The 26,897-nt window shown below is 39.8% G+C and overlaps 1 protein-coding gene across 2 annotated transcripts; it reads left to right on the forward strand.

The window, feature by feature from the left end:
* Window positions 1-136: 136 nt before the first annotated feature.
* LOC130170753 (guanine nucleotide-binding protein subunit alpha-11-like) lies at window positions 137-16,303 on the forward strand. 2 transcript variants are annotated; one of them, XM_056378356.1, is made up of 8 exons: window positions 137-402; window positions 743-915; window positions 4,205-4,389; window positions 4,693-4,847; window positions 6,812-6,940; window positions 8,202-8,331; window positions 9,215-9,368; window positions 12,612-16,303. In XM_056378356.1, the coding sequence occupies exons 2-8, from the start codon at window positions 765-767 to the stop codon at window positions 12,815-12,817; spliced, it is 1,110 nt and encodes a 369-aa protein (XP_056234331.1). In that variant the 5' UTR covers window positions 137-402; window positions 743-764; the 3' UTR covers window positions 12,818-16,303. The 2 variants fall into 2 exon arrangements, with proteins under 2 accessions (XP_056234331.1, XP_056234330.1); XM_056378355.1 differs by having other exon boundaries at window positions 754-915.
* The last annotated feature ends 10,594 nt before the right edge of the window (window positions 16,304-26,897 follow it).

Consider the following 26,897-nt stretch of genomic DNA (forward strand, 5'->3'; position numbering starts at 1 on the left):
ATTTTTTAAATTGGTAAGAACTATGTCAAAGAACAACAGCATGCTCTTATTTTATAGGCACAACCGCCTAACTTCCGGCGCTGCTGCGGTGCTTTGCCGCTCTCTTGCCGCAGCGTCGCCCAGAGTGCATTCCACTTACAGTGTTTTCAGTGGACCACAGAGGCTGCACATTCCTCTGTAGGCGCGGTGGACTCTCCCGAGCTACTGGTTGTGTCGTTGTAAGCTGAAAAAAACATTTATATATATACGTGTTTGAACTCCGTCTGAGTGTGGACTATTGACGCTGTCCCAGCGCTTCAGCCACAGTTGCTGTGGACAGGGGGCACGGTGGGAAATGGACTGCGAGAGGCAATCAGAGTCTGTACCTGCTCATTTTCAGGGAGTGTGACAGACTGACTGGAGGTAAGGTGCTCTACTGCTTTCTCGTAACTCCCAAACTCCTCTCGAACAAATTTCTATTGACACAACAGCCGGAACTGATTAAAAATAACTCAACCAGGTGAATATTTTAAAGATACTGAGGGCTGCATGATTGATACTGAGATCCGGCAGAACTATGCTTCACTGTAAAAGCAGCGATTAAGTTTTTAGCTACAAAGAAAAGTTTTCAGGGGACCAGGGGTGTGTCAGAATAAATCACGACTAAAAACTAATGGGCATCAAATGGACACTGCATGGCAGCTTGACAACGAGTTTATTGTCAGTCCTTATCAGCTTATTACAGCTGATTATTCATTAACAGTATCATTTCAGTGGTTTTGGCCATGGCCGGCTGCTGGCAGTGGTGCCACCGCACCTGCATGTGCTGTCTGTCTGAGGAGGAGAAGAGGACCATCGCTGTGGACAAAGAGATCAAGAGGATCCTCAAGCAGCAGAAGAAGAAAGAGAGAAGGGAAATTAAAATCCTCCTGCTGGGTCCGTGACCACCCACACACGCACACGCGCACACACACACACACACACACACACACACACACACACACACACACACACACACACACACACACACACACACACAGCTGTTTGTTCCTCTATGATAACATACAGTATGAGGCCTATAAGAGCAGACAATCAACAATATTCAATACATTAATTAAGCAAATGAAAGAAATCTAACTGACACTGGGTCACTGTGAAATCTGAGAAGATAGCCTATTATAAGAAACACCCACCATACAAATTAAAACTGCTTGGCCTGTTTGGTAGCCCGCAGCCAAATGAGAAAACTATGTAAAGCATGTGTCAACATGTGATTATGTTAAGAATGGTCCAGTTTAGGATTGGTTATACCTGAAAACCACAGGTACTCAATATGGAGATGCACAGCCCAGAAACAGGCCCACTGTACAGCTGCTTTAATGACTTAAGACCTGATCGGCAGCAGCAGTGCCTTTGCTTTGATGCTTTCACACAGTCAGATATACTTATGTACGTTAGGATCACTGCTTCATTTTAAGAATGTAAAATAGTAGTAGTAGACAGAACGATTTATTTCAGCTTTTATTTCTTTCATCACATTCCCAGTGTGTCAGAAGTTTACATACACTTTTAGTATGTGGTAGCATTGCCTTTAAAATTATTTCAACATTGTTGGACTCTCGGTCCATTTCCTCCTGACAGAACTGGTGTGACTGAGTCAGGTTCGTAGGCCTCCTTGCTCGCACAAGCCTTTTCAGTTCCACGTACAAATTTCCAATTAGACTGAAGTCAGGGCTTTGTCATGGCCACGCCAATACCATAACTTTGTTGTCCTTAAGCTATTTTGCCACAACTTTGGAGGTATCCATGGCGTCATTGTCCACTTGGAAGACCCAATTACAACCCAGCATTAACTTCTTGGCTGATGTCTTGATGTGATGTTGCTTCAATATGTCCATATAATTTTCCTTTCTGATAATGCCATTTGTTTTGTTAAGTGCACCAGTCCCTCGTGCAGCAAAGCTCCCCACCCACAACATGACCCTGCTTCCTCTGCCCTTCTTTCACCAAACATACAATGGTCATTATGGCCAAAAAGTTTAAATTTTGTTTTGTCTGACCACAGGACATTTGTCCACAGAGTAAGAACTTTGTCCCTTTGTGCAGCTCCAAACTGTAGTCTGGGTTGGTTTTTTTTTGTTTATTTTATGGCGGTTTTGGAGCAGTGGCTTCTTCTTTGCTGAGCAGCCTTTCAGGTTATGTCAATATAGGACTTGTTTCACTGTGGATATAGATACTTTTGTACCAGATTCCTGCAGCATCTCCACAAGGTCCCTTGCTTTTGATCTGGGATTGATTTGCACTTTTCCCACCAAAGTACGTTAATCTCTAGGACACAGAACAGAACAGGTCTCCTTCCTGAGCGGTATGACACCTGCATGGTCCCATGGTGTTTACACTTGTGTACTGTTGTCTGTACAGATGAACGTGGAACCTTCAGGTGTTTGGAAATTGCTCCCAAAGTTGAACCAGACTTGCAGAGGTCTACTTTTTTTCTGACTTCTGGCTGATTTCTTTTGAATTTCCCATGAAAAATTACCCAAGAATTACGTGTACATTAAATAAAGATTACTTTGCGAAAGTATAGACTTTCTTGAAATTAAAAATTCATTGAAAAAGAGCAGAGGCACTATTTCACATACTCAATGGCACACACATTTAATGAGTGTGGTTTTTGTGTAGTCTGTTATCAGAAAACTAATGAATAACAAGACAAAATGCAACAGGATCCTGGAGGCTTACCACCTCTTATAAACAATTTCCCTGAGGGGGAAACCCTTCAATAATATGGAGACACAGTAAACAATAATATTGAATAATTGCCCAGTCTTATTTCCTTCACTATCAGTGTGTAAGATTACTGAAAAAAAAAATGTTTCTGTACGGGAACAGACCTGTCAATAAAAGATTTACAGCATTGTCTTCCAACACAGTTCAGTGTGAGGATAAGATGTTATTCCTTGAAAGCAGTGTCGAGAAATTACAGGAAAGTGTTAGGCACAAAAACAAAGCAAAGATTTTGTTTCCTAAAAGATTTTGAGTGAATGAATGATTCACATTCAGAAAGCATCAGGCAGTCCTCTTGAACAACCACATCACGATTCGAAGTGGTGTAGGTTCTGCAGCCTGTTTCTGCATACAACCAGAAAATGTGAAATACAGAAATATAGATAAAATAAAGGAAGTAGTGAAATGTTAGGCAATATATCAAAATGAGGCAATCAAAAAAAAGTTTTTGTCTTTCTTTTTATCTCTAAACCAAGCACTTCCTTTAAATTTGAATTTCTCACACTGAAAATGAACAGCGAATAGAAAATGCACGTCTCCTTGTTCCTCTATTGTAATTTGATGGTTTTTCATCCCTTTACCACAGAAATAGATGCTGTAATAACTCTCAGTATGGTGATGAAATTCAGCTTTTTGTAACTTGGGTCTTACTGCCAGTCTTCTGCGCTAAATAGCGATTAATCAACATGTAAATCAATAGCGGTGGAAGTGTTTTAGACCCATTTTCTGAAACATCAGTCCTCCATTTTTTTGTTTTGGTTTAGAACCTCTCTGAACTGACTACAGACAAAGCGTTTAACCAAAACAATGAGCTGAAAGTTGGTAAAATATTTTGTAAAGTTAAGGGCAACTGAAGAGTTGAGTAGTAATTCTCTGTGGGGTAGTTACTGTCAGTGACACCTTGTTTGTTGTTTGATCCATTGTTAAGTGCAGATCTATGGTTTTTTCCATGATTTTTTATGATCAGTTTTTAAAGTTAACAGTTAAATCTGGAATATAACTAGTATATCAGACCATTTAGCCACAGAAAAACTGGAATCTAAACTGCTGTGAAATGACCAGGGATTCTACTATGGAAAAACTTCCAGCATTTTTTTTTTTCAGTGAATGTTTTTATATCCCACTGTTATTTGTTTTATATACAACCTATCCAGTCTGTGTCCTAGGAGGCAAGACAAACAAACGTGCACCTACAGGCATTTTAGTTTTCACTTCACCTCCTCCGCATGTCTTTAGATTGAGAAGGAACATGGAAAACTTGGAGAAAAACCTTGCAGACACAGATAGAACATGAATAGTAAAAAGGCCCCAGTCAGCATGTGGGTTCACACTGAGGACCTTAATGCTGTGCTGTTAACCTCCGATTTGCCTTGTGGATAGAATCATACCACAAATAAGTATTTTTGGCAATTCATATTTTATGTAATTGTCGGTGCAGGAACCGGGGAGAGTGGAAAAACCACCTTCATCCGACAGATGAGGATCATCCACGGACGAGGCTTCTCAGAAGAGGAGAGGAAAACCTTTGCCAAATGTATCTTCCAGAACATCTTAACAGCCATCAAGGCTATGACGGGCGCTATGACCATGCTCAAAATCCCCTACTCCAACCCGGAGAACGAGGTAAACTTGCACATACAGCACACAGTCCTCCAGCAGCAGAAATACACAAGGACATGCCTACTTACACATGAACACAAACTGTTACTCACAAAGACAGATGCCAGCACAGGTGTGCGGGCATCAGGGTAAGTTAACCTAGTTTAATACCCACATTAAAGTCTATAAATAGAAGCTGGGAGTATCACCATTAACACACACAAACTGAATCCTTGAGCAAGGCGGATGTTGTTAAACTTCACAAATACTTGAGTTTCTGTATATCACAAAATCTTCTGATATGCTGGGTCTCTTACTGTCTTTCAGATTTTTGCTAAATGGCTGCAGGACATAAACACAGTGCAAATCACCCAGCTGGAACGGGGCTACGTTGACGCAATTCGCCGGCTCTGGGCAGACCCAGGCATCCGGGTCTGTTACAGCCGCCGCTGCGAGTACCAGCTCCTGGATTCCACAGAATAGTGAGTATCTGTGTTGTAGTGGACGTTCTCTACACTGTACCACATCCTGAGTTTGGGTTGGAAATCTGAGAGTATCTCGTGATGAAACCCTGTCAGAGCAAGTTACCAAAGATGATATCACAATACAGGAATCTGTGATAGGAAGTAGACAGAATTTTGCAAGAAAAGCACATCGCAAAAACAGAAGAAAACACACCTCTAAATACTCTGTATTAATTTACTCTACTCTTTACTTTAGAGACATCTGAGACTAAACAATTTGTGAGTGCATCACATCATCATTTTCAATTCATAGATAAACAGTAAAATAGACATGAATAGAAGTTTGTTTGTGGTGCATCAGTCATCGTTCCAGTAACAGTGTTCATGTTACTGATGAATAATCCACAGACGTCACTGTGAACTGTTTCTATAGGAACTATTTCATTGGTAGAATGTAGTCCCACTGCTGACATGGAAGAAACGGTTTCTGGAGCAATGTGCTGATGTTGATTGATTGATTTTTAACTGTGATTTTTAAACCCTTTGTGAACCACAAATAAAGTCTTATTAATCATTATTAATCACAAAACAGATACCATGCCAGTTTACTTAAAAACTATCTGCATGGCTAGATAACATAAGGGATAACAACACGTGTCATCATTCTACTGTAATGTCAAAAATCAGAACATAAAAAAAAGGCTGAACTGCGACAAAGAACAACAGTTAAATATCTGTATTAAAGTTAGGACACAACTTTCCATTTGCTATAAAATATGCTTGGCACAAGTGTTTTAACAACATCACAATTTTGTTGCCAGCTAATGTATCACAAGGAAACGTGTTGGCGACATATTGTTTCATGTTTACCTATACCACAGCTGACCTTTGTACTAAAACTCACAAGTGGAAACTCAGCAAAGACTGTGTCTGTTTAGACAAGTTGTTTCAAGCCTGTGCTCCTCTCACTGTGATCACTGGTTCTGATTTTAGAGATAAATCAGCTTAGAGGTGACAGGATTAGTTGATTAATTGATTAGTCGATTGACAGAAAATCAAAAAAAAAAATCAACATTTTATGGACCAAAGAATTAATCAAGAAAACAATAAACAGATACATTAATAATGAATAATTGTTAATTATGTTCTCATGAAAACAAGCTCTTTCTGACATTATCTTAAGATAAAGGATACCTATTTCTTGATAAGGCCATGAATTATTTTTTTATTTTTCAGACCCCTTTCAGATTTTCAAACCAGTGACATTTTTGTTGACATTGTTGTCTTTGTACCAACCCCACACCCTTACTTTTTTCTTTCTTACTTTAACACTCACGCTTGGTGTTCTGTACTCAGACCACTGGAGGGGGCTAGTTCTTCACAGTAATTATTCATTTCTAAGCCATGTTGAAACCAGCAGCTGATTTAAGATACAGTTTCACCAGACTGGCTTTTAAACTGATAGTGAAAACCTTAACAAGCACGGCAGAGTTACCCACAGACAGGGTTTAACCATCATGAAAGGACTGAACACAGAGTGGGTGTGAGCCTCACGCTCAAAGTATGTGATGTGTCAGAGAACAAAGCCTGGGCTCAGCCTTCCTCTGTTTTCTCTCTTTTCTATTCCCGTTCTGTGTTTACCCAGCAGCTCAATCATCATAGTGTGTGCATGATAAGAGACGTACAGTCAACATTAGCTAATGAAAGCTTGTATCAACACAAGCCATAAAGCCGTCATCTGTACACAGGGTGATATGGACTCACACCGCTGGCTTCATGTATTTTAATCACTGTTTTTATTCATCACTAATTCATCATACTTCTTGTGTCACTTCAGTTTGTTTTACATGGTCCAGGCTGGATGTGATGTAAACAAAGGCAATATGTTTTACCAGAAGTCTCATCTAGTGTCAGAAACACTTTCTAGCATGCTGTAAAACTCTCTCTGTCTTTTTCTTCCCTCCTTCCCTTCTCTTTTGCAGCTACATGAGTAATCTGGATCGCATCTCTGGCCAAGACTACATCCCCACAGAACAGGACGTGCTGCGAGTTCGATTCCCCACCACGGGCATTCACGACTACTCCTTCACCATCAGGACCATCACACTAAGGTGGCCAGTCCTCTGATTACTAACCTCTAATGTGACACTGTTGACTGCACTGTGAAAAAAAAAAAAAAGTACTATTGACTGTTGCAGAGGCTTTGTCTGCAATAGGATCACATTTCTGATTGCATCTGAACAAAGGTCCTGCCGGGAAATGACGTGTCGCTCTGTGTGTTTTATTTTGAGCTGTTGGTATTGTTTCTCTCCGAGACCAGAGGACGCTCCGACAGAGCTGAGCAGACGAAAACCAAAGTTCACTTATAAGAGACGCTGTGTTCCCGAATGAAATTACACCTACTCTTAACTCATGAGGTGGAGCTCAGAATGAAACAACCTAAACTGAGGAAAGGATTCATTTTGACGTTTTCATTACAAAATAAAATACTGAATAAGGATTTATTTGTAAAAAAATGTTCAAATGTATGAAATATTTTGTTTTATTTCACAATCAGTCCTGTCATGAGCAAACTTCGCCACATATTTTTCTGGATTCACAATGAGCTGTGGAAAATGGTCAAAAAGTACAAAGAGTGAAAGCATGTGTGTGAAAGCATGTTGCACAAAAGAGCCGCGCTATTAGAGTTCGTACAACCCTACTTCACAGACAGGCTTATTAGCAGCTGTATGAGAGCCACAGGGGGGAGTGTAAGCACCTGCACAGTGACATTTTCCTTACTCCAGCACACTGGACGTGACAGATGAATGAATGAATCAAAGACGTTTTTGTTGTTGGGTCATACGTACATATGTCCAACCTGCGTGGGCTTTTCAAACACTACCTCAAAAAAAAAAGTAAGGAAAACTAATTTGAATAATTTTCACAAACACATTTTTGTACCTTCATTGTTTACAACAAAAGTCATAAATCAAAGAGATAAACATTTTCGATACAAAACTGAATAAATCAAAGTAGTAAACAGTGCTCCTCCTGGCTTTTGAGACAAAGTAAGCAAACTTACAGTTTAAATGGCGTTTTAGGGCTACATTTCAAATCTAAAGTACATAACCAAACCATAGAAAATGTGTTGGTCAAAAGACCAAAGCTACAGCTCTGTATATACTGTATGTATGTTAACTTGAACAGTATACTGGCAAACAATGTACTGATTGGTTGCCAGTTTGAATCCTTGTGAGATGTGAGCATATTTTGCCTCTCATCCAATCGAGCTAAGTTTAATTGTTAGATAGACAGTAAAAAAAAAGAAAACACTATACCTTTATGAATGAATGTAAATAGTTCTTTTCCTTCTTCCTCTGCTGGGGACAGGATCGTGGACGTGGGCGGTCAGAAGTCAGAGCGTCGGAAGTGGATTCACTGCTTTGAAAACGTCACCTCCCTCATCTTCCTGGCCTCCCTCAGCGAGTACGACCAGGTCCTGGAGGAAAGAGAGACCATAGTAAGAGCTTTGTGTGTGTGTGTGTGTGTGTGTGTGTGTGTGTGGACTGGGGCGAACTGTCCAGGGTGTACCCTGCCCTCGCCCAATGGCGGCTGGGATTGGCTCCAGCCTCCCACGACCTCATAAAAAATGTTTTTCTAAAAGTTAAGAGGATTTAGTTTCTACCTGACCTTTACTGACCTACCGATACTGCAGTGTACAAATACTCAACAGAAGAATTTAAACCAATGCAGTATTGTCAAGCAAATATTATTAAAGTATCAAAAATTGTAATTTCAGATCCTTTCAGATAGTTTTCATCGTTATATATATGTTGTGCTACTGTAGACCTTCAACAATGATTCAATTATTTGATTACTATCCATCCATCCATCGTCTCTTGTGCGTCTCATACTGTCGTTTCATCCGTCCACCAGCAGGTCTCACTCTTGCATAAGAAAACCTCTCCACCTCTCCCCCTCTCCCCCCTCTCTCTCCCCTGCCTCTCCAGCCCTCTTGTGGCCTTCTGTCCAGTTCCTCCCTCCCATCTTGTCACTAAGCCGTTTATCTCTCACAGCCACTTTTTAGCCTGCCAACACATTCATTAACCTCCACAGTGGCCCGCTTGCTCCAGACCACCGTCATAAACTGCCCCCCTCCTCTTTTAAAAGGACTGCCCCCCCTCTCTCTGCGTCATCCTCAGCCACCTGAATCTGCCGAGCTATCCCAGAGAGCTCATGTTTTTCTCTCTTCAAGTTGAAGTCAATCTCTTAAAAACTTGCTGGTGTAATTCTTTTACCTACAACAAAATCTACCTCTATATTGAAACTTAATACAAAATCTAAAAACAAACCGCTGCCGCCTCCTGTATGTCATCAGTCCCCTCCCTCTCTCTGCTCCTCAGAACCGAATGCATGAGAGTCTGGCTCTGTTCTATACCACCATCCATTCCCCTTGGTTCCTCAACACCTCCATCATCCTCTTCCTCAACAAGACTGACATCCTGGCGGACAAAATCCAAACTTCTGACCTGCAGAAATACTTCCCCAGCTTCACAGGTAAACTGTGAATACATGTGCATGTATTTGTTTTCATTTATAGTGAAGTTGAACTGATGTAACAGTACATGTTGGATAAACCAGATTAGTGGTGAACCAATTAGTTCATTATTAGGTGATATTTTTTTATTTTATTTTATTTTTAAATGGCCCAAAATTCTGATTCTGAATTATTCTTCAAAAATTATGAAATCTCTGGTTCCAGATTCTCAAATGTGATTTGCTGCTTTCATTGTGAATTTGGATTGTTGGACAGACTGAACAAGCAATTTAAAGATTTCACTTTGGGCTCCGGGAATTATGATTCACAGTCATTTTTTTTAGCACTTCTAGCAGCTAGGTATGGCTATGTCGGGTCGGTCCACCACTTTGCTTCAGACTGAGATATCTCAACAAATTGTGGATGGATTGTCATGAATTTTTCTAAAGACAATCAAGGTTCCAAGATGGTGAATCCTAATGACTTCAGTGATCCCTTAACTTTTCCTCTAGCGCCACCATGTGTTTGACATTTTGTTTTGTTTTTTATTAAATTGGATTGGTTTCTATTAAAATTCAGTCCACACATTCATGTCACTTTTGGGTGAGGCTCAAAGTGAGGGTTCGAACATCCAAACAAGAGATGACAACAGTATATAATGGATAGTCCAGGGGCGGAGCTTGGTCAGCTGCAGATCTCCCCATCATCAACAAGCACAATTGTTGACAGCTAGTTGTCTGCAGGTGTGTTTTCTCATCACAATGTGTCCAGAATCATTTCAGAGACCAAAAAGGGCTTGTGATGTTGTTTTCCTCTGGCCAATTTGCTTTGAGCATGTGGCTATCGCATCACATCCTACCAAACCTGTTGGAAGTAATGTATCATTCCAAAAAAAAATTATTTGCAAAGTGATTTCTGCCCCGGAGCATCTCCTGACTCTAAATTGGAAAGGTCCCCCCCCAATTGCTGCAAAGCCTGATTATTATAGTTTTTTAGTGTTATTTGTTTCTAGTTTGCCTCTTTCTTTCTTGCTCTGCTCCCCCTCTTTTCCACACACACACACACACACACACACACACACACACACACACACACACACACACACACACACACGCACGCACGCACACACATAATTGCAAATGAGTCACTTCCAGGTACTTGGTGTGCTTAATGATGTGGCTGCAGCCTGTAGCTTCTCTGGTGTGAAAGGCTGTTGAGCGTCGCCCTAACAGTCCCCACCATCCTCCACCTCCACCCTCTCTCCCTCTGTTACCCATGGCAACCACAGACAGATACTGTGCTTCCCGCAAGCCCTGCAACCCCCACAAACCCCCGGGTGCACATGTGTGAAGTGTGTGTCTGTGTGCAAGGTGGGAATTAGTGACTGGAGGTGATTATTTGTGTGTGTGTGTGTGTGTGTGTGTGTGTGTGTGTGTGTGTGTGTGTGTGTGTGTATCTGCATTGTGCCTACTGTGTTTTACCATCAGCATTAGCAGGGCAAAATAATGACTCACACCGGGTCAAGCTCCTTGATGTCAATTTAACCTTAACGCCAACTCTGAGCAGCTCCTAACACTGGCTGCTATTTGCTGCTAATGTTGCAGTGCTCCTGTGAGGAGACTGTGTGGCCCTTCTTACTGCTGCTGTAACCGCACTTCAAGTCTACTGATGTTAAGTAGCCCACATTGACAGAGTGATAAACTTGTTGAATTGGACTACCGCTGAAGGGATTAGTCAATTAAATGATTAATCTATTGACACAAAATTAATTGTCTCGACAAACAATCATTGCTTCCAGCTTTTCAAATGCAGGATTTGCTGTTTTTCTGATTAATTTAGGGCTGCAACTGACAATTTTATTAGATTCACTGATTATTTTGTCTTCAAAATTCCTCACAGCCACAAGATAATCTACTCTTATCGATTTATGGCTGCAGCTCTGGTTTAATTACGTTGTACATTTAATATCTTTCGGTTTTAACTTTGTAATTTTTCGCATTACAAGGATTAAACAATTAATTTAAAGAATGAAAAACAAATTAAAATAAAGGATTTGCAAATAATTATTAGTTGCAACACTAATACATTGGAAACCGTATTCTGGTTCCTGTTACCTTTGCATATGGTGTCCAAAGTTTTTGTCATCCAAATCAAGCAGACTAATATTTTAGTGCTTTGCAGCTTTGGCTTTAACAACATCATAAGGCCCTGATGACATGACAGAGGTAGTTATCCAGTAATAAGTGGGAAGCATTAATTGAAAATAAACAGGAAATCTCACTAAAATGACCATCAGCCCCAACTTCATGAGAACTGGCTTTAATCGTTTTTTTATTCAATTTGCGCCCCTGAGCTGCACAGTAACTTCTGATTATCCTACCAAATGACATCAGCAGGAAAACAATGGAGCAGAACTTTCTCAGATGGCAAGATTGTCTACCATATTTTTAATCTCTGTGTTGAGAAGATTTAAAATAACCTTTTACAGTTCATTTTGTGAATCAAAGTGAATCCACTATTTTATATAAAAAAAAGAAGGGATACTTTTTTCCTATTCCAGCTTTTTCCACTTCTGATTTTGAATGATAATACTGTTGCATCTATTTAATAAGTGAAAGGAGATCAAGTAAAGAAGTGCACCAAAAGAGCACTTACAAAGGACTTTCTGTGCACTTATTTACCTGACCTCATTGCACTTATTACTTAGTACTTACGCTAGGGTTCCTGCTGCACTAAAGCTTTTGTGATGTGGATAAAAGTGTCTGTCGAATGAGTAAATGAAAATGTAAATTATTGTAGTAAGAGATGCACAGACTTTTCTGAATGTTGACTGTATTTCACTGAAATTGTGCCTTCCTTCTATCGGAAAGTATGCATTCTGAAAGTGTTACCTTATTGAAAATATAGTAGTTTTTTCTAGTCTTTTCTAATCTAATCTAATCTACATACCTGGTTAAATAAAAGTAAAAATTTCTGATGTCCTCCCACGTATATATTCTCTAGGAACTAAGACTGCAACTAACAATTATTTTCATTATCAGTCAATCTATTTATTATTATTATCTCGACTGATTGATTTAGTGCACAATAGTTGACATCTTGATTTACTATTATATAAGACAAATAACTGGAACGAGGAATCATCTCATATTTTTGCTTGAAAAATGATTTAAACAATTACTCGATTGTCAAAACGCCCTTTGATGCCTTTGCCTTTTTGTTGTTCACTTCCATCCCTTGTCTCCTTCTCACCTCTGTAACAGGCAAGAGGCAAGACCCAGAGGACGCCAAGAACTACATCCGCAAGTTGTACGAGCAGCAGGCCATCAACCGCGACAAGAGGGACGAGTGGAAGACTCTTTACCCACACTTCACCTGCGCCACCGACACCAGCAACATCCGCAGGGTCTTCAGCGACGTCAAGGACACGGTGTTGCTCAAGTCCCTCAGGGACTACGGAGTCATCTGAACTTTTACTCCGTGTTCTCATCTCTGTCTGCACTATTCACTTGTCTGAGTGAAGGCTATGATGAAGGCCAGAATGTCACTTCTTTGGATTTTTTCTAAAGCCTGGACAATCATAGCCACATCCTCCTCCTCCTCCTCTCCTTCATCAGGTCTTACTGAAGAAGCAGGTGGAGAAAGAAGGGAGAAAGTTGTAATCTTCTCTCACCTATCACCATCAATACCACACTGTCTCTCGTCTTCCTCTCGAGTAGATAACATCAAAGTGTTAAGAGGGGACTCTACAGGGAGACTGCGTGACTTTTGATCAGAGACCGAGAAAGCAGTAATCACCCTCATTCCTCTCAGCCAGCAGCTTTTTCCCCCCATTTTGATCTTTGTTTTGTTTTGGGGTTTTTTCAGACGAAGAAGTGTTTGGGTCATCCAGTGACTGAACTGATCCATAATTGAAGCAGGAGCAGGGATGTTACGAAGTGTTGTGCTGCAATTAACAGAGTAATGACTTTTATAAGTGGAGATGTGGCCACGCATGAACAAGCCACCTATGTCACACACATTTTAAGTGCTTTATTTGAGTCTACCAGTTATATACAGGTGTAGTACATGCTTACACACACAAGTTGTAAGAAAACAAAATGTTTCCATTATGTCCTGTAAAAGGCAAAACATGAGTTTCAAACTACTGCGATCTTTATAATTAGACCTCCTGAACCCGAGGGATTGTGTTTGATTTTCTCTGTGATTAATGTCACCAGAGTCTTCGCCTGTTTCACAAACACTGTGCTCCTGTCAGCGTAGGAAAATCCTTATTGATTACAGTTATCTCACACTGGCAATATTTCTTTCTACATTATCGGTGTTCAACACATCTGCTCTGCACCGTCTCTATCAATTATCATATAGACGGACTGTGCAGCTACCACCTGTTGAGTTCACATTCACCATCCTTACATTCACCTCCAGTCTTTGTTTTCCACCATGACTGTAAAAAGTTCACACACACTCAGACACTCGCTCTTTCCCTGTTAAATGGTTTATTATGCAACTCTCTGTGTTACATGTGGCCAGACGACAGGCTTTGTGTTCAAAAAGAGAAGAACGTGACAGGAGAGTGGGTAGCCAGTACAAGCAGTGAGTCCCAAGAAACAAGGACAGAATCACAGCGGATGTGATGTGGATTGTGAAGTTGATATAGTTGTAGAGACCAAGTGCTTCAAAAAAATTATATTTTCAGTTTATTTTCAAGAGTTTTGCATGGCATAGTTTCCATTTTTTAAATGAATCCCCCCCTCGACTAATGAATTGGCATTTTCATAGCCAAAAACCAATTAAACTTTACAGTGAAGCAGCTGAGAACCGAGGAGGCAGATATGTTTTTGGTAGGTTGGTGATTTGGGGATCCATCTGTTGTTGGCATGCATCTGTTTTGCATTCGCAACCTGCTGCACTGGTACTTTCCTGTTTCTCCACAAACTTTAATGGATGCACAGTAAAAGGGCAAAGGCCTGACCAACAGATCTGTTAACAGTCCCTGAGCTGTTGATCATTGTTGTCTTACTGTTAGGAGGGGAAAGATAAGAACATGAAAAAGGTCTAAAACACTAGGGAAAGAAACGTTTACATCGTTACTTGCATGCGGAGGGGGTCGCTCATACTGTCAAAGCCATAGAAAATAATCACCCAATTCTGCAGTTCCTCTCAGTTCATTGTTTTGGTTTTCTGGCCAGCAACTTTAAGGTTCACTCCCACCACTTTGTTTCCACACGTTACAAGCAGCTGTTTTGGGCGAAAAAGTTTTTTAAACCCAACATACACTACCTATCCAGCACTAGTGTTCATTTCATTAACGAAAACTATGACTACATATGTTCGTCAATGACCTTTTTTCCCATGACTAATACAAGACGGAACAAATGTCATTTAAACACCAACTGTGACTGTACCAACATGAAATATCGCTGACAAAAAAAGACAAGACTAAAATGTAGTTTAAAAAATAAGAATGTTAAAATCTCTCTTTATTTTCGTAGTGCAGCAGTTCCATTTCCTGTGCTGTACATGCCTCCACTGCCGGCAGCACACAATGAGCACATTGGATTTAGGAAAGAAACAAGGTGATATTTTTTCTGATGACTATTAGACTAAGATTAAAGAGAATAAAGAAGATTAAATGTCAACAGTTTTCATTGACTCAAACTAGGCTAAAATAGTTATGTTTTCTTTGACTAAGACAAGACTTAAACGCCCAGACCTTTAGTCAACTAAAACAACGGAGAAAAAAAAAAAGATAAACACTAACAAGGACATTTGACACATGGCTAAGACTAAGACTAAATGAAAAAATAGCCGACAAAATCAACACTATTCAGCACCAAACAGGAGACGGACACAGTTAGAGACTAACTGGTGAGCGTAGTGGAGCATTTAGTGGTTAGAGAACCAGACATTTCCCTCACAAGTTGGTAGAGACCAAAAATAGAGCTAAACAGAGAGTAAATATTAGACACATTACATTCATCAGGTGGCCAAAAACAGGACTACAAATGAATGATAATGTTGCTCCGCATCTATTGGATGTGTATACATATCGACTTAATAGGTGAAGGTATGTCGACGCTGTGTCGAGAACTTGTTTCTGCTGCCTCCAAATGCTCCAGCAATAAAGCCAACAGCATCTTCTAACAATTGCCAGCTCAATAGGCGAATTAATACAATTCATTAAAATGAATACCGTGAATTCAGGCACAAATCACCCTCGGTGGCTGACAAGTTTTAAAAGGTCATGGATAAAGACACAGAGACTACGAGAAAACAGATTGATTCACACTGCGACTTTAATCAACAATGGTGGAAAAAATACATAAAAATCCAACAGGCGACCTGTTCTGCTGAGTAAAGGGTAAAGACTATTAATATGAGGTGGCAGTGTGATGTTCTTGTGTGTCCTATTTATATCAGTGTGTGGAGAGGGGAATTTTATAATATTGATCAGAAGCGTGAGTTCCACCCTTGTGTGTGTCATTGAGAGTTGAGTGCGTGTTGGGTGGAAAATGACAATGAAATTCAGTAAATGAACTGACCTTGATGGGAAGCTAACATTAGCTGAGAATGTGTCCATTGTGTGGTTTTGGCTGCTGTGTTGTTAAATGTATATAATGTGTTTTGATCCCTACACTGCTATTTTATGTCTTCAGATGTGGTAGCTACGTCTTTATGATGCCTTCAAACACAAATGTATAATGTTACTCTACGTTTACTGATGACTACTACACTTTTGATTGATTTTTAACAGCTGCATTTTTTTAATATTGTTTACCAACAGCACATACTGTGACTAGAGAGCGTGTTTGCTAGTGAGTTACTTTTCTGCATTGGGAGACCTCCTCTCATTCGGTGAGGGTGAATTATTTTTGTGTAGAATTGGGTGAAGGAAGCGGGCAAATATGTTGGTTTTTTTTCTAGTTAATATTAAAAAACAAACTTGAACACACACTCCTCTACTTGCTTTTATTTGTCTTCCCTGGCAGATATGGCCAGAGAGAGTCTCCCCGTCTGTCTGTGTGATGCGTTTTCTCCACGCCGCACTGTGAGGCTCTGTCACAAAGACAAATATGGTCTCACAGGCTTCAATCACACACTCGCTGTGACCCACAGTTTGCAAATAAAACACTGCAGGTTTTGCGTCAGATTGACACAGGAATGTTTCACACTGCACTCATTTCCATAAACCAGTACGTGACGCAGACTGTGAGAATCCCTCTGTAGACAAAGGTGTCACATTTTATGAAGAGAAAACTTTCACCATGTCTGAAAATGTATATTTAACATGTGGGTGCAGTCCAAACTGTACACAGTAAGTTGATGGTTGTTTAAGCTGTCTTATTCCATCTTCCTGCTGACAGACGCAAAGTGTTCCTCATCAGTGAGTAACAAACTGTTTCTCCAAACAAAACTCACAGTCACAGTTTCCTCAGAGCGGGAATCCAAGTAACTGTGACGATGCACTGACAACAACACTCTGAACACACCACAGCACATATTTACATAACAAATATCAAATAGATATTATACAGATAGACAGACAGTGAAGCATGTCACTGAGTAATTTCAATGTAATACACACACACACACACACACACACACAGTGGCTGGTATTGGCTGTCAGAGCACCACAGGAGCGTGAAGAGTGTGATCTTGTGGCCCTGGTGACTGTCAGACTCATCCAGACGACGTGACATTCTCAAGTGTGTGTGCGTGTGTGTGTGTACATGTTTGTGCATCTGTGCATAGTAAAGAGTGTATGAGTCAGTATGTTTGCAGCTGTGTGTACATCTGTGCCTGTCTGTATGAGCCTCTTTGTGTGTGTGTGTGTGTGTCTAAACCTCTCAGATAGTGAGAGCACCATGGCAGTCGTTCTCAGTCTCACAGTCTGTCAGCAGCTCTGTCAGTAACTTGCCTTGTTACTGCGGTCTCATCAAACTCCTGCAGCCAACATCAGTGATGTCAATTTACCATGAAAACTCATTTCATGATCACTGATCAAAGCAGAAGGCTGCTATTTACCTCTGACATAAAAATAAAAAAATCCCCATGCATTCATGCACTTTTCCAACACACCTCACAAGTTGTGAAAAACTATCCACCACTTTATTAAAATCCTCTGACCAGATCAGTGGATGCTAAAAGCTAATTGTGTTTTCTGAGCTAGCCTAGGGAGGTATCCAGCTTAAGATATTAAACATTTTCCATGCATTTTGTTATTCATGCAGTTCATGGGACAATCCCAACTCTCCTCTGAGTCATTATGGTTTTCTACCCACTGCATGCAAGATTGAGATGAACTCTGCAGCACATGAGCACATGAAGGATGGAGTCTAAATCAAGGTTTGTTTCGGTCTCTTTTGTTGTGCAGAATTTTTTTGGTCACTTTACTTAGTTTTGTTTCTACCTCGAGGAAGCCACCGTGACTCACAGAATGAGCTCTAGTTTGGGACAGACCCAATTTTGCATGGCTGACATTTAAAATGATTGATCCCTCCGAGACAGTGTGTGTGTGTGAGTCTCCCAAAACTTGGCAGAGCCGAAGAAGATGAAGGGATACAACAACAGGTGGGAAGCCGAGCTTCGGTACCCTTTGCTAATAATGACGGATTTGTTTATGTAAATTTCAAACAACATACCAACATTCAGCTTCTCCCTCAGATACCACCGCTGCTGTACTGATCAACCCCCCACCCCCGCCCACCCATCTCAGAGCACATGTGCTCGGCTCCCTTGGAAGCTGAGCGACGGGTGGAAAGTCCAGCAGCTTGTGTGATCTCCAGAGCACAGGCAGGTTAGCCGGTGCGCTTTTTAAACCCCATCTTGCTGCCTGGTTTGTTGCTATGGACTGTTGCTGATAAGAGTCGGTCAAAGCTTTTCAATTTCCATCAATGTCCCTCAAAGCAGATACACACCTGCAGTGCACTTACCAAACATACGCTCCATATGTGCAGATACACACGCAGCTTGTCGTGCAGCTGCAATCACAACAATAACCAGCCAGGATTAATGTGCAAAAATAGAACACAATGAACCTCAACACAAAGCCCTGCAGCAAAGCCAGGCTTATGATATTCAGAAAGGTGCACGTTTAACCCTGTGGTGATTGCTGAAGCTGTACTTTGTGGTGTTGAATTGGATTGCATCACTGCATATTGTAAGATGTTGCCGTTATTGTGCACCCGCCCTGTACCTTTTCACTGTGGTGAGGGAGACATGTTTTTCAACGGGTCTTTTCAAAGCCATTGCAGCATATGGGCACAAGGAAAAAAAGGTGGTTATCAGCAAAAGAAATGAATCAATTTGCCAGTGTGAATCACCACTCAGTTTCCCAAAACAGCTCCAGCATTTGAGGCGGCAGATGGCCCTTTGTAGCCTGCCTCTCCCTCGCTGTGTGCCGTTTCCCACACATGGCTCAACTCAGAGGGGGCAAGACAGTCAGTCTGAACACTGTGCATCGATAAATCCCACAAGATCTGGTCTAACAAGGAGTCTCTGAGTGATGGTCAGACCTGAAAATAACTGAAAAAGCACTATTAACAAGTCTTTTTGGCTTAGTAATAAAATCTAAATAAGTGCTACTGTTCATCTCTGTTATAATTGTTTGATATTGCTTGTTGGAGATAGCATCACTTTTAATAATGCAGCTGTAGAAAACAATGAGGATAAGAAAAATTATGGCAATGATGATAATAATGGTGAAAAGACAAGGACAGATAGATGATAAACAGGAAAAAAAATCTATTTTCTGTCGTGTCCTCTGCTCAGCAACACCTGGCTTGGACTGTGTCTTGTGCATTAATGAGTTTTTGAGAAACTGCTGTAGGGCTTTGGTTTATTAATGTGGAGGAGCGAGCAACACAAAATGTTCCCAATTAAAATGAAGATGAATTGCAGCAGCGGGTCCCCTATTGTGGCTCTACTTTTGTATGTGTCTCTAAATCTCTGCCATACAGACAGGTCATTAAGCACTAAAGGCTGCTTTGGTCCCGCGGCGGCGCAGCCTGAACACATCGCATCCCTCTCCAAGAGCTCTGTGTACTGTACACCAGTGCCACAAAGCTGTGCAGGGAGGAGGAAAGTCAGACTGAACTCATAAGGAAGATCCAATGCTCTGGAATTACTTAACATGCATAATTGAAGTCATGGTGCGTCTTAAAGATGTGTTGCACTGAGAAATCTTGTATCCCCTAAAGTTATCAGGAACTGCTTTCTTTTCATTTTGTTTTTCATAAGACCAAAGCAGGAGGATTTTCTTAACTTACTATCAAATTACACTGAAACTGAAGAAGACTAAATCCCCAAAGATCAGATTTCTGAGGTTGGTAATGCTGCATAATGTCCTTATAATCTTCATGAAGTTTCCTGGAAAGGCCTGTCTAATTTGTGTATATGAGTTACGAAGAAAATAGGGACAGTTTTCAGTTGTTATACTTCTACTTGATTATTGCCAAATAATTGCTAATGTAACCTAGATAATCTTTTAATCATTGCCAGCAGGTCATCTGTGCATGCAAAAATGTAAAATGTGTCTACAAGCAAGCGTGCAATTCAACATATATGTTGATTAATGTTTCCAATAATAAATGAATAATGAACTCTGAATATTTTTTTATATACTTTTGCTAGATTTTAAATTAGCAATTGTTTCTAGGAAACTCTTATTAGTGCCACGGGTGCTCAGCTCCTCTCAGCTATTCTAGCTGTAGAGGAGTGCCTCGGGGCACTAAAAATATTCCTTCGGGCTTATTATTATTCTCCCGACAAATTTTGTCGCGTAACTCGTCCCACAGCTTTGAGATAACCCCGGTAATATATACATCAAAACGTGTGTCTTGATCCCGAAAGAGGTGCTATGACTTTTGGTGTTAAAATTCCAATTTTTCCCAAAGTTATTCCCAAAATACTGGGAATAAATAATGCATTAGGAATGCATTCGAATTTTCTTTAAAAACCCACAAGATTTCACCTTTTTTCTACAAAATTTCAACTTTTTTCTGAGTCACCCAGCTCTCTCATACCTGCACGTAGAAATGTGATTCAAACTATAAAATGGAGGAAAACTTCTGCTCTCTCAAAAACACAGGAACTTTTTTTTTTTTTTTACATAACATGTAAACTTTTCAAACTATGAGCACTCAAAGGAGGAGTGCAAATCACTTTTTCTTCAAAGTTAGAGTGACATCGTCAGTTGGCTAGAGTGCGTGAAGCAGTAAAAAATAACCTTTATTTTTATTTTTAACTCGAACTCACAGCCAAACCGTAAAAAGGAGACAAATAATTCTTTCTCAAATGTAGACATAGTTGTTGGGATTCATAAAATGTAACTTTGACAGGCAGGGTCTGCACAAAATTTAAACGGGGGTGCCGAGTCCGGTAGCAATACCTGTCTCACTCTCATTGATACCTAATGTAATCGTCTTTTTTTTTCAAAAGAATCTCACTCTGTCTTCGCACTGAGCTTACTCACTCATTTTAAGGAATATCTGAATAAAATAGAGACTGTAAGAATCTTCTGGCTTCAGTGTCTGGCACGGTCTTTTCGGTTTTTGAAAAGAAGTAACGGTTTTCTCATAATTTGCAATTGTTTGAAGCCATGTAGAAGCCAAATTCTGGGCGGATTTTAACATTGCCATGGCAACGGTAGCTCCTGACCTGTGACGCACACTGGTGCGTGCGCCTAGCAACCAGATAACCAACTCTCCAAGCTCCGCTAGCTTTACATTAGCCGCATGTTAGGTCTTAAATTACATTTAATTAGGTCTTAAATATGTAAGTCCATTTACTGCTTCCTTCGTTGCTTTTTGTTTTGTTTTGTTAAAAGAGTGAATGAAGTTGTGACGGTCTCCGCTGAGACAGAGGAGAGGAGAAGCTACTAGCCCTCTCTCGCTGTCTCTTCTAGTCGCGTTGCTCTCCTCCCCAGTAATGTTAAATTTAGCACCGAAAAAAACATAATAGTGGTAATTTAAATAGCGGTTCATGGGATTTATTAACCCTCAGGGGTCCCTCTGTTCTTTTTTGGACATTTTCTTCACTTTTCTTTTTTGATTTGCTGATCATTTTGGCTGTGTTACAGCTGAAGGTATGGATTTCTGCAAGAAAGTGTCTTTTTTTACATATTTTTAAAATCTAATGTCAGTTACTGTTACAGGTCTATTATACACTGGTAACACATTTTGTACCCTCTGGGGTTCCTCGCGTCCAAAAAAGGACACACAAAGAAAATGCTATAAAATCATCATATATCAATATTTTCTTCTGCTTTTTTTTTTGCATACATCTCTTAAACCACTTCAGTTCTGCTCAAACCTACCAAATGTTTATTAGTTTTCAGGATTTTAACCCTTTAAATGCCAGTTTGAAGACATGTTGCCTCTTGTTTTATTAAAAAAAAAAACACAGAATATGAGATATTTCCCACATAATACATGATGGAGGGATGTGACATTGTTTTATATCAGAGTCTTTTATATCAAGACATTTCTCAAAACCAGAATATGATCAGGGTGACTTTTGAACACTGGAAATAAATCATGTACTCATCCCGGCAGTAGCCCCCGTGGCACTCAAAATTTCCCTGGAATTTTCTAGTTTTCTTTATAATTAGTATAAAACTACAGTCATTCTTTCCAGAAATAAAGACTGACGATATGAGAGGTGTGAGGATTTCACATGACAACAGCTATGTCTTTTAACAGAGGTTGCTCATCTTAAAAAGCCATTTGGAAGTAAGTGAAGAAGATTTTATTTATATAACACCTTTACAGATCAGACATCACAAAGTGCCTCACAATTAAACACTAACAACAGTAAAATACAGACACAATATAAAGCTGACTATTCAGCATGACATTGAAAAATATATTATTTAAAAAGTAATAATAATAACAGCCTTTATTTGCATAGTACTTCACCACAATGTTACCGAGTGTTTCACAGACGCAAAAAGAAGCAAAATAAATAACAGAAATTATTTGCACAATAAAAAGAAAATGCACCTCCATTCATAAAGGTAACTCAAATCAATCAAATGTGTCTGGCACATAAAACACAACCTAAAGCAGAAAAGCAAAAAAGTAAGTAAGTAATAAGTTTTGGGGCCTAACAGCCAATGGGCAATTGTCTTTACTTTTATGTCTGGGGGACTAATAGTAATATATATTTTTTTTTTTTTTCTATCATCTGAGTGGAGGAAAATAACTCACAAATGTATGCTGAAGACAGACCCTGAGGTGCTTTAGGGGCTTTTAGATATCTGTTCCAAACCAACACAAAGAGGCTTAGACCTCAAGTGTTTCAGAGCCTAATTGGTGTTAAATCGTTGTCTAATTGCTCTTTGGCTCATGACCCATTAAAATGAAGCATGATTACTTGTCGCTCATTATCACCAGATGATTAAGTCTATCATTTATGACCAAAAGAATGTTTTTATTTTTACCCTTTTAAAAAGGACAGATAAGGTAAAATTATTGAATAATTCTCAAGAATTAAAACAGAATGATTTTGCTGATGCTGAAGTGATTTGTTTGTTGCCACTAAGTTGCTCCTAACAGCTCAAAGTATTTTCATATAGTGGACAATACATTTCCTTTCTGCTGCTGTGATGTCTTTGTGCATCACAAGAGCCTTTTGTGTCGTTTTCTTTCTCTGTTCTTAGTCACTCTGTGTGGTGCCACTCTGATCACTTCATCTAATGGAACACAAATCAAAAGGACCAGAGAGACTGACGATCATCCTCTCTCATCTCCCTCGGGGCTTAGTGATACCCCATCACTCTCTCACACACACACACACAAACACTGGTATTCATTGTGTATACACATAAGTATATCTGAAGTCTCCCTCACCTTCTCTTCCTCCTCCCACACAAATACATTACAGCAAAGTTTCCAAAAAAGTTCTTTCTTTCCAGTCGGCCAGACAGTCAATGAACTATACACTGTTTACCCCATTAATGTCACTGACCACTGACACCAAATCGAATGAAAAAGTACACAAACACACACACATATATTTTTGTAGCCTGGGGGGAGCGCTGGCAAGATATGAGATCAACACTGGGTCAGCAGCTTGGCGCTTTTCTAAACTGGAGAGGTTTTGTCTCTGTGGCCCACTCCTCTCCCTGAGGGAATACATTGTCTGGTCTGGTCTGGTTTCGAGCAGCAGTTCAGTCTGTAAAATGCCTTAAAAGCTCGTAGTTGTAGTAATCCAAGGGGAGTAACCTGGTTTATCTGGAGTGATGGAGGACACTTTGTGTACCTGTTTTTTTGGTTTGTTTTTTTTGGGTTTTTTTTTACAGAAATTTAAACTAATTTTGCTCCGAGTGTTTAATCTGTAAATTTGCTATAATTTCTAGATAATATAAAAAGGACAGCTTCTTAGATCAAATGTCTCATCGTGTTTGGATTTCATGAACTTGCAGATCTCCTTTGCTCAAACAATCACACCATTAACCGTTCCCTAATCCCCCCCCCCGCTTCACTTTTGCTAAGCCTTAACCTTTCCACTGTCTCACGCTGCACATGCAGTTTACAGTGATAATGGTGGCAGATTAACCATCAAAACCTTAAGTTATTTTGGAAACAACAGGCCCCTGTTTCCACACAGCGATTGACAGAAGCTGCCATTTCATTTCTAGCCAGTGAGCAAGTGACAAATGTCACAGTTAGATTTTATCAGCTACAGCTAGTTAGCTAATTGAGCAAACATAAGCTCCATGACTTGGTCTCCAGCTGACTCATTTTAAAATGAGAGTGGTTTTCAATATGCAATATATGACTATATACCTGGGATTATGCTAAAAGGCCGAGGCTAAAGCTACATTTCCCAAACAAAAGTCAGTTTCCTCACTATATGAAGTACCGTAAATAAATAAAGAAACATCATTATATTGGAGAATAGAGACAGTTTAGTCGTAGCATTGCAAGTATGAGGAAGCAAACTGTAAGATCATTTAACCCTGTTTGAACCCTGCGAGTTCATATTTCATAATGTCATATGTTTGAATATCTTTGAGTTTAGATGTTGTTGGATGCACCAACTAAGACTTTTGAAGACGTCCCCCTGGAGCCTGGAAAACTGGGATGAACATTTTTCACAGTTTTCTTATGTTTCATAGACCAAACAGTTAACTGGTAAACTAGGTAGCTGGACATGCTAATGCTCATGTGCAGCTTACTCTAAACAGTGTTTAATCTAGACTGCATCAACGTGTGGAGAAATCCAAAGCTCGACCCGCTGTGCATAGCTGCGGTTGCTATGCCACAATTGGACAATTGCTGTCTGAGGAGGAGTATAGCGAGCAGTCAAATGTAATAACTCGTTTATGTGATCTTTGCTTGTGTCCCTCTGCGGGTAGCTCAGATTTCAGGTGCTGGAGGATACTTGGATTACCAGCTTCAAGCAGCTTCTGCTAATTAACTATCACACCATACTACCATGGAACCAGCGGCCGCCTGGCACGCTTCAGAACATGGTCAGCAGTAACATTGAGTCTACTCTAGTGAGAGAGAGCCGACGAAAAGATGCAATAACACGGGTTGAGATAATAGTTAAAGAGAGAATACATGGCAGTGGACTGACTTTACACTTGCAGAATAAAATTTTGCATTCACGTCTTCTTTTACAGTATATGTGAACGTATGTGAATGAATTGACGTAATTGCCTATGTGAGGTGGGTATGTGATTGAAAGGCAAAGCTGTCAAGGAGAAGTGAAACCTCTTCATGTGTGAGTGTTGCACAGGCTACTGAAATATGATAGAAGTAATTATGGCATTCAGCGGTGCATGTAGAAAATGCAGATAATACCCTGGCTCTCTGAAAGAACTCCTCAACAACGGCTTTGCCTGTCTATCCTGGACAATTACAGGCTGAGGAGACTGTGACACTTCTTGAGTGAACCACTTTAATGTAAATAACTACTTCTGGTTCTTCATAGACGCATATTGTACCTTAGCTCTCAGACTTCAGTTACCAAAAAAGAACGGATAATTATTTTAACGGGAAACTTACATTTTTACTTCCAATGTTATGTGTTACTTTCCGTATTTTCATAACCTAATTACATGAGTCTGTAATTACTTATAATTCGGCACTCAGAGAGACTGTTTGACTCCTCTTTGTAGACAAATGGCATCATACACATTTGAAGTAATTAGAACAATTAAGCCTCTGCCATCAAGCTTTTAGCTGATGTTCTTTTCCTTCAGCAGATTATGTTTTTCTCGTTTTGTGAGTTTGGCCCAGTGGTCACACAAGTCCTGATTAGAAGAGTAAAGCTGGTCTTCGCATCTGCAGTAGATAGCTTTGTCTGGAGCTTATACAACTGCTTATTATTCTGTGTGCAGTGTAATAAATAAATAAGAAGGCCATTTAGAAATCCAGATTTAACAGCTTTTACTATTATCTGTCCATTCACAACATCTCAGAACTTAATCTGAGCATTTTTTTTAAATAATTTTTTTATAAGGGATTTGAAGTAACCCACCGAGGCCTCTTTTCAACAAGGTGAGGAAGTTTATTCTTCTTATGGTAAGAATATGTTGTATCCTCCAAACCAAAACAAACAACAACAACACATTTCTTCTTCTACGTACCTAAATTTCCACACACCATGCACTAACATTTAATACAATTAATTCCACATAACCACAGTAGCCTTATCACAACGAAAACCTGCCCGTTCAGCAAACCCTCCTCTCATTTCCTCTCTACAATCTCATGACTCTCAAACTCTCAAAAACAGATCTTCTGGCACTGAAAGTAGAAGCGATGTTTTTGGTTTTACCAGAGCGAACTTGACAAGTTGAAAGAATCAAGTTTTATCTCTTTCTACAAAGAGTTATTGTGAGCAGTGACTTCCATGGAGTCTGTGCCCGGCCAAGAAATAGCCTGGCACATAACCACAACTTACTTTGGTTTTTGTACAGATTAAAAAAACAAACAAGATACAACGTGTTAACTGGTCAGCTTTAGAGGTGCTGGTAAGTGGATATTGTTACCTTTGCCCAGAGACAGGCTAGCTGTTTCCCTGTTTCTAGTCTCTGTGCTATGCTAAGCAAACTGTCTCCTGGCTGTAGCGTCATATTTAGTGGACCGAAATTAGAGTGGCACTGATCATTTCATTCAACTCTTAACAAGACAGCAGATTAGTGTATTTTCAAAAATGTTGAACCAGTTTTTTACGTATGTATAGTTAAAAGTAATCAGACCTTTGAGCTCCACTTAGGTCATTTAGTCAATTTAATTAAGTTTAAAGCCGCCACGAACCCAAAACAAATTAAAATGACACAGGCACCTATGAAAATGTACAAATCTTGAATCTCTGATATTATCTTATATAACAGGTCAAAGGTGGAAAATATTTGTTTTACTATTCATGTACACAGATACAGGAGAAAATTGCATTAAATAAATCCACAACATCCTGTTTATCTGTCAACAGTTTTGTGCCTTTTTTCATTGAATGTCTGTAAATCACTGAAAATAATAATTTAGTTTTAAAAATGTTATATGGTCTCCAGACATAAATGAGCCGCCTGG

This window comes from Seriola aureovittata, chromosome 6 (genome assembly GCF_021018895.1).
Source record: "Seriola aureovittata isolate HTS-2021-v1 ecotype China chromosome 6, ASM2101889v1, whole genome shotgun sequence".
Lineage (NCBI taxonomy): Eukaryota > Metazoa > Chordata > Actinopteri > Carangiformes > Carangidae > Seriola > Seriola aureovittata.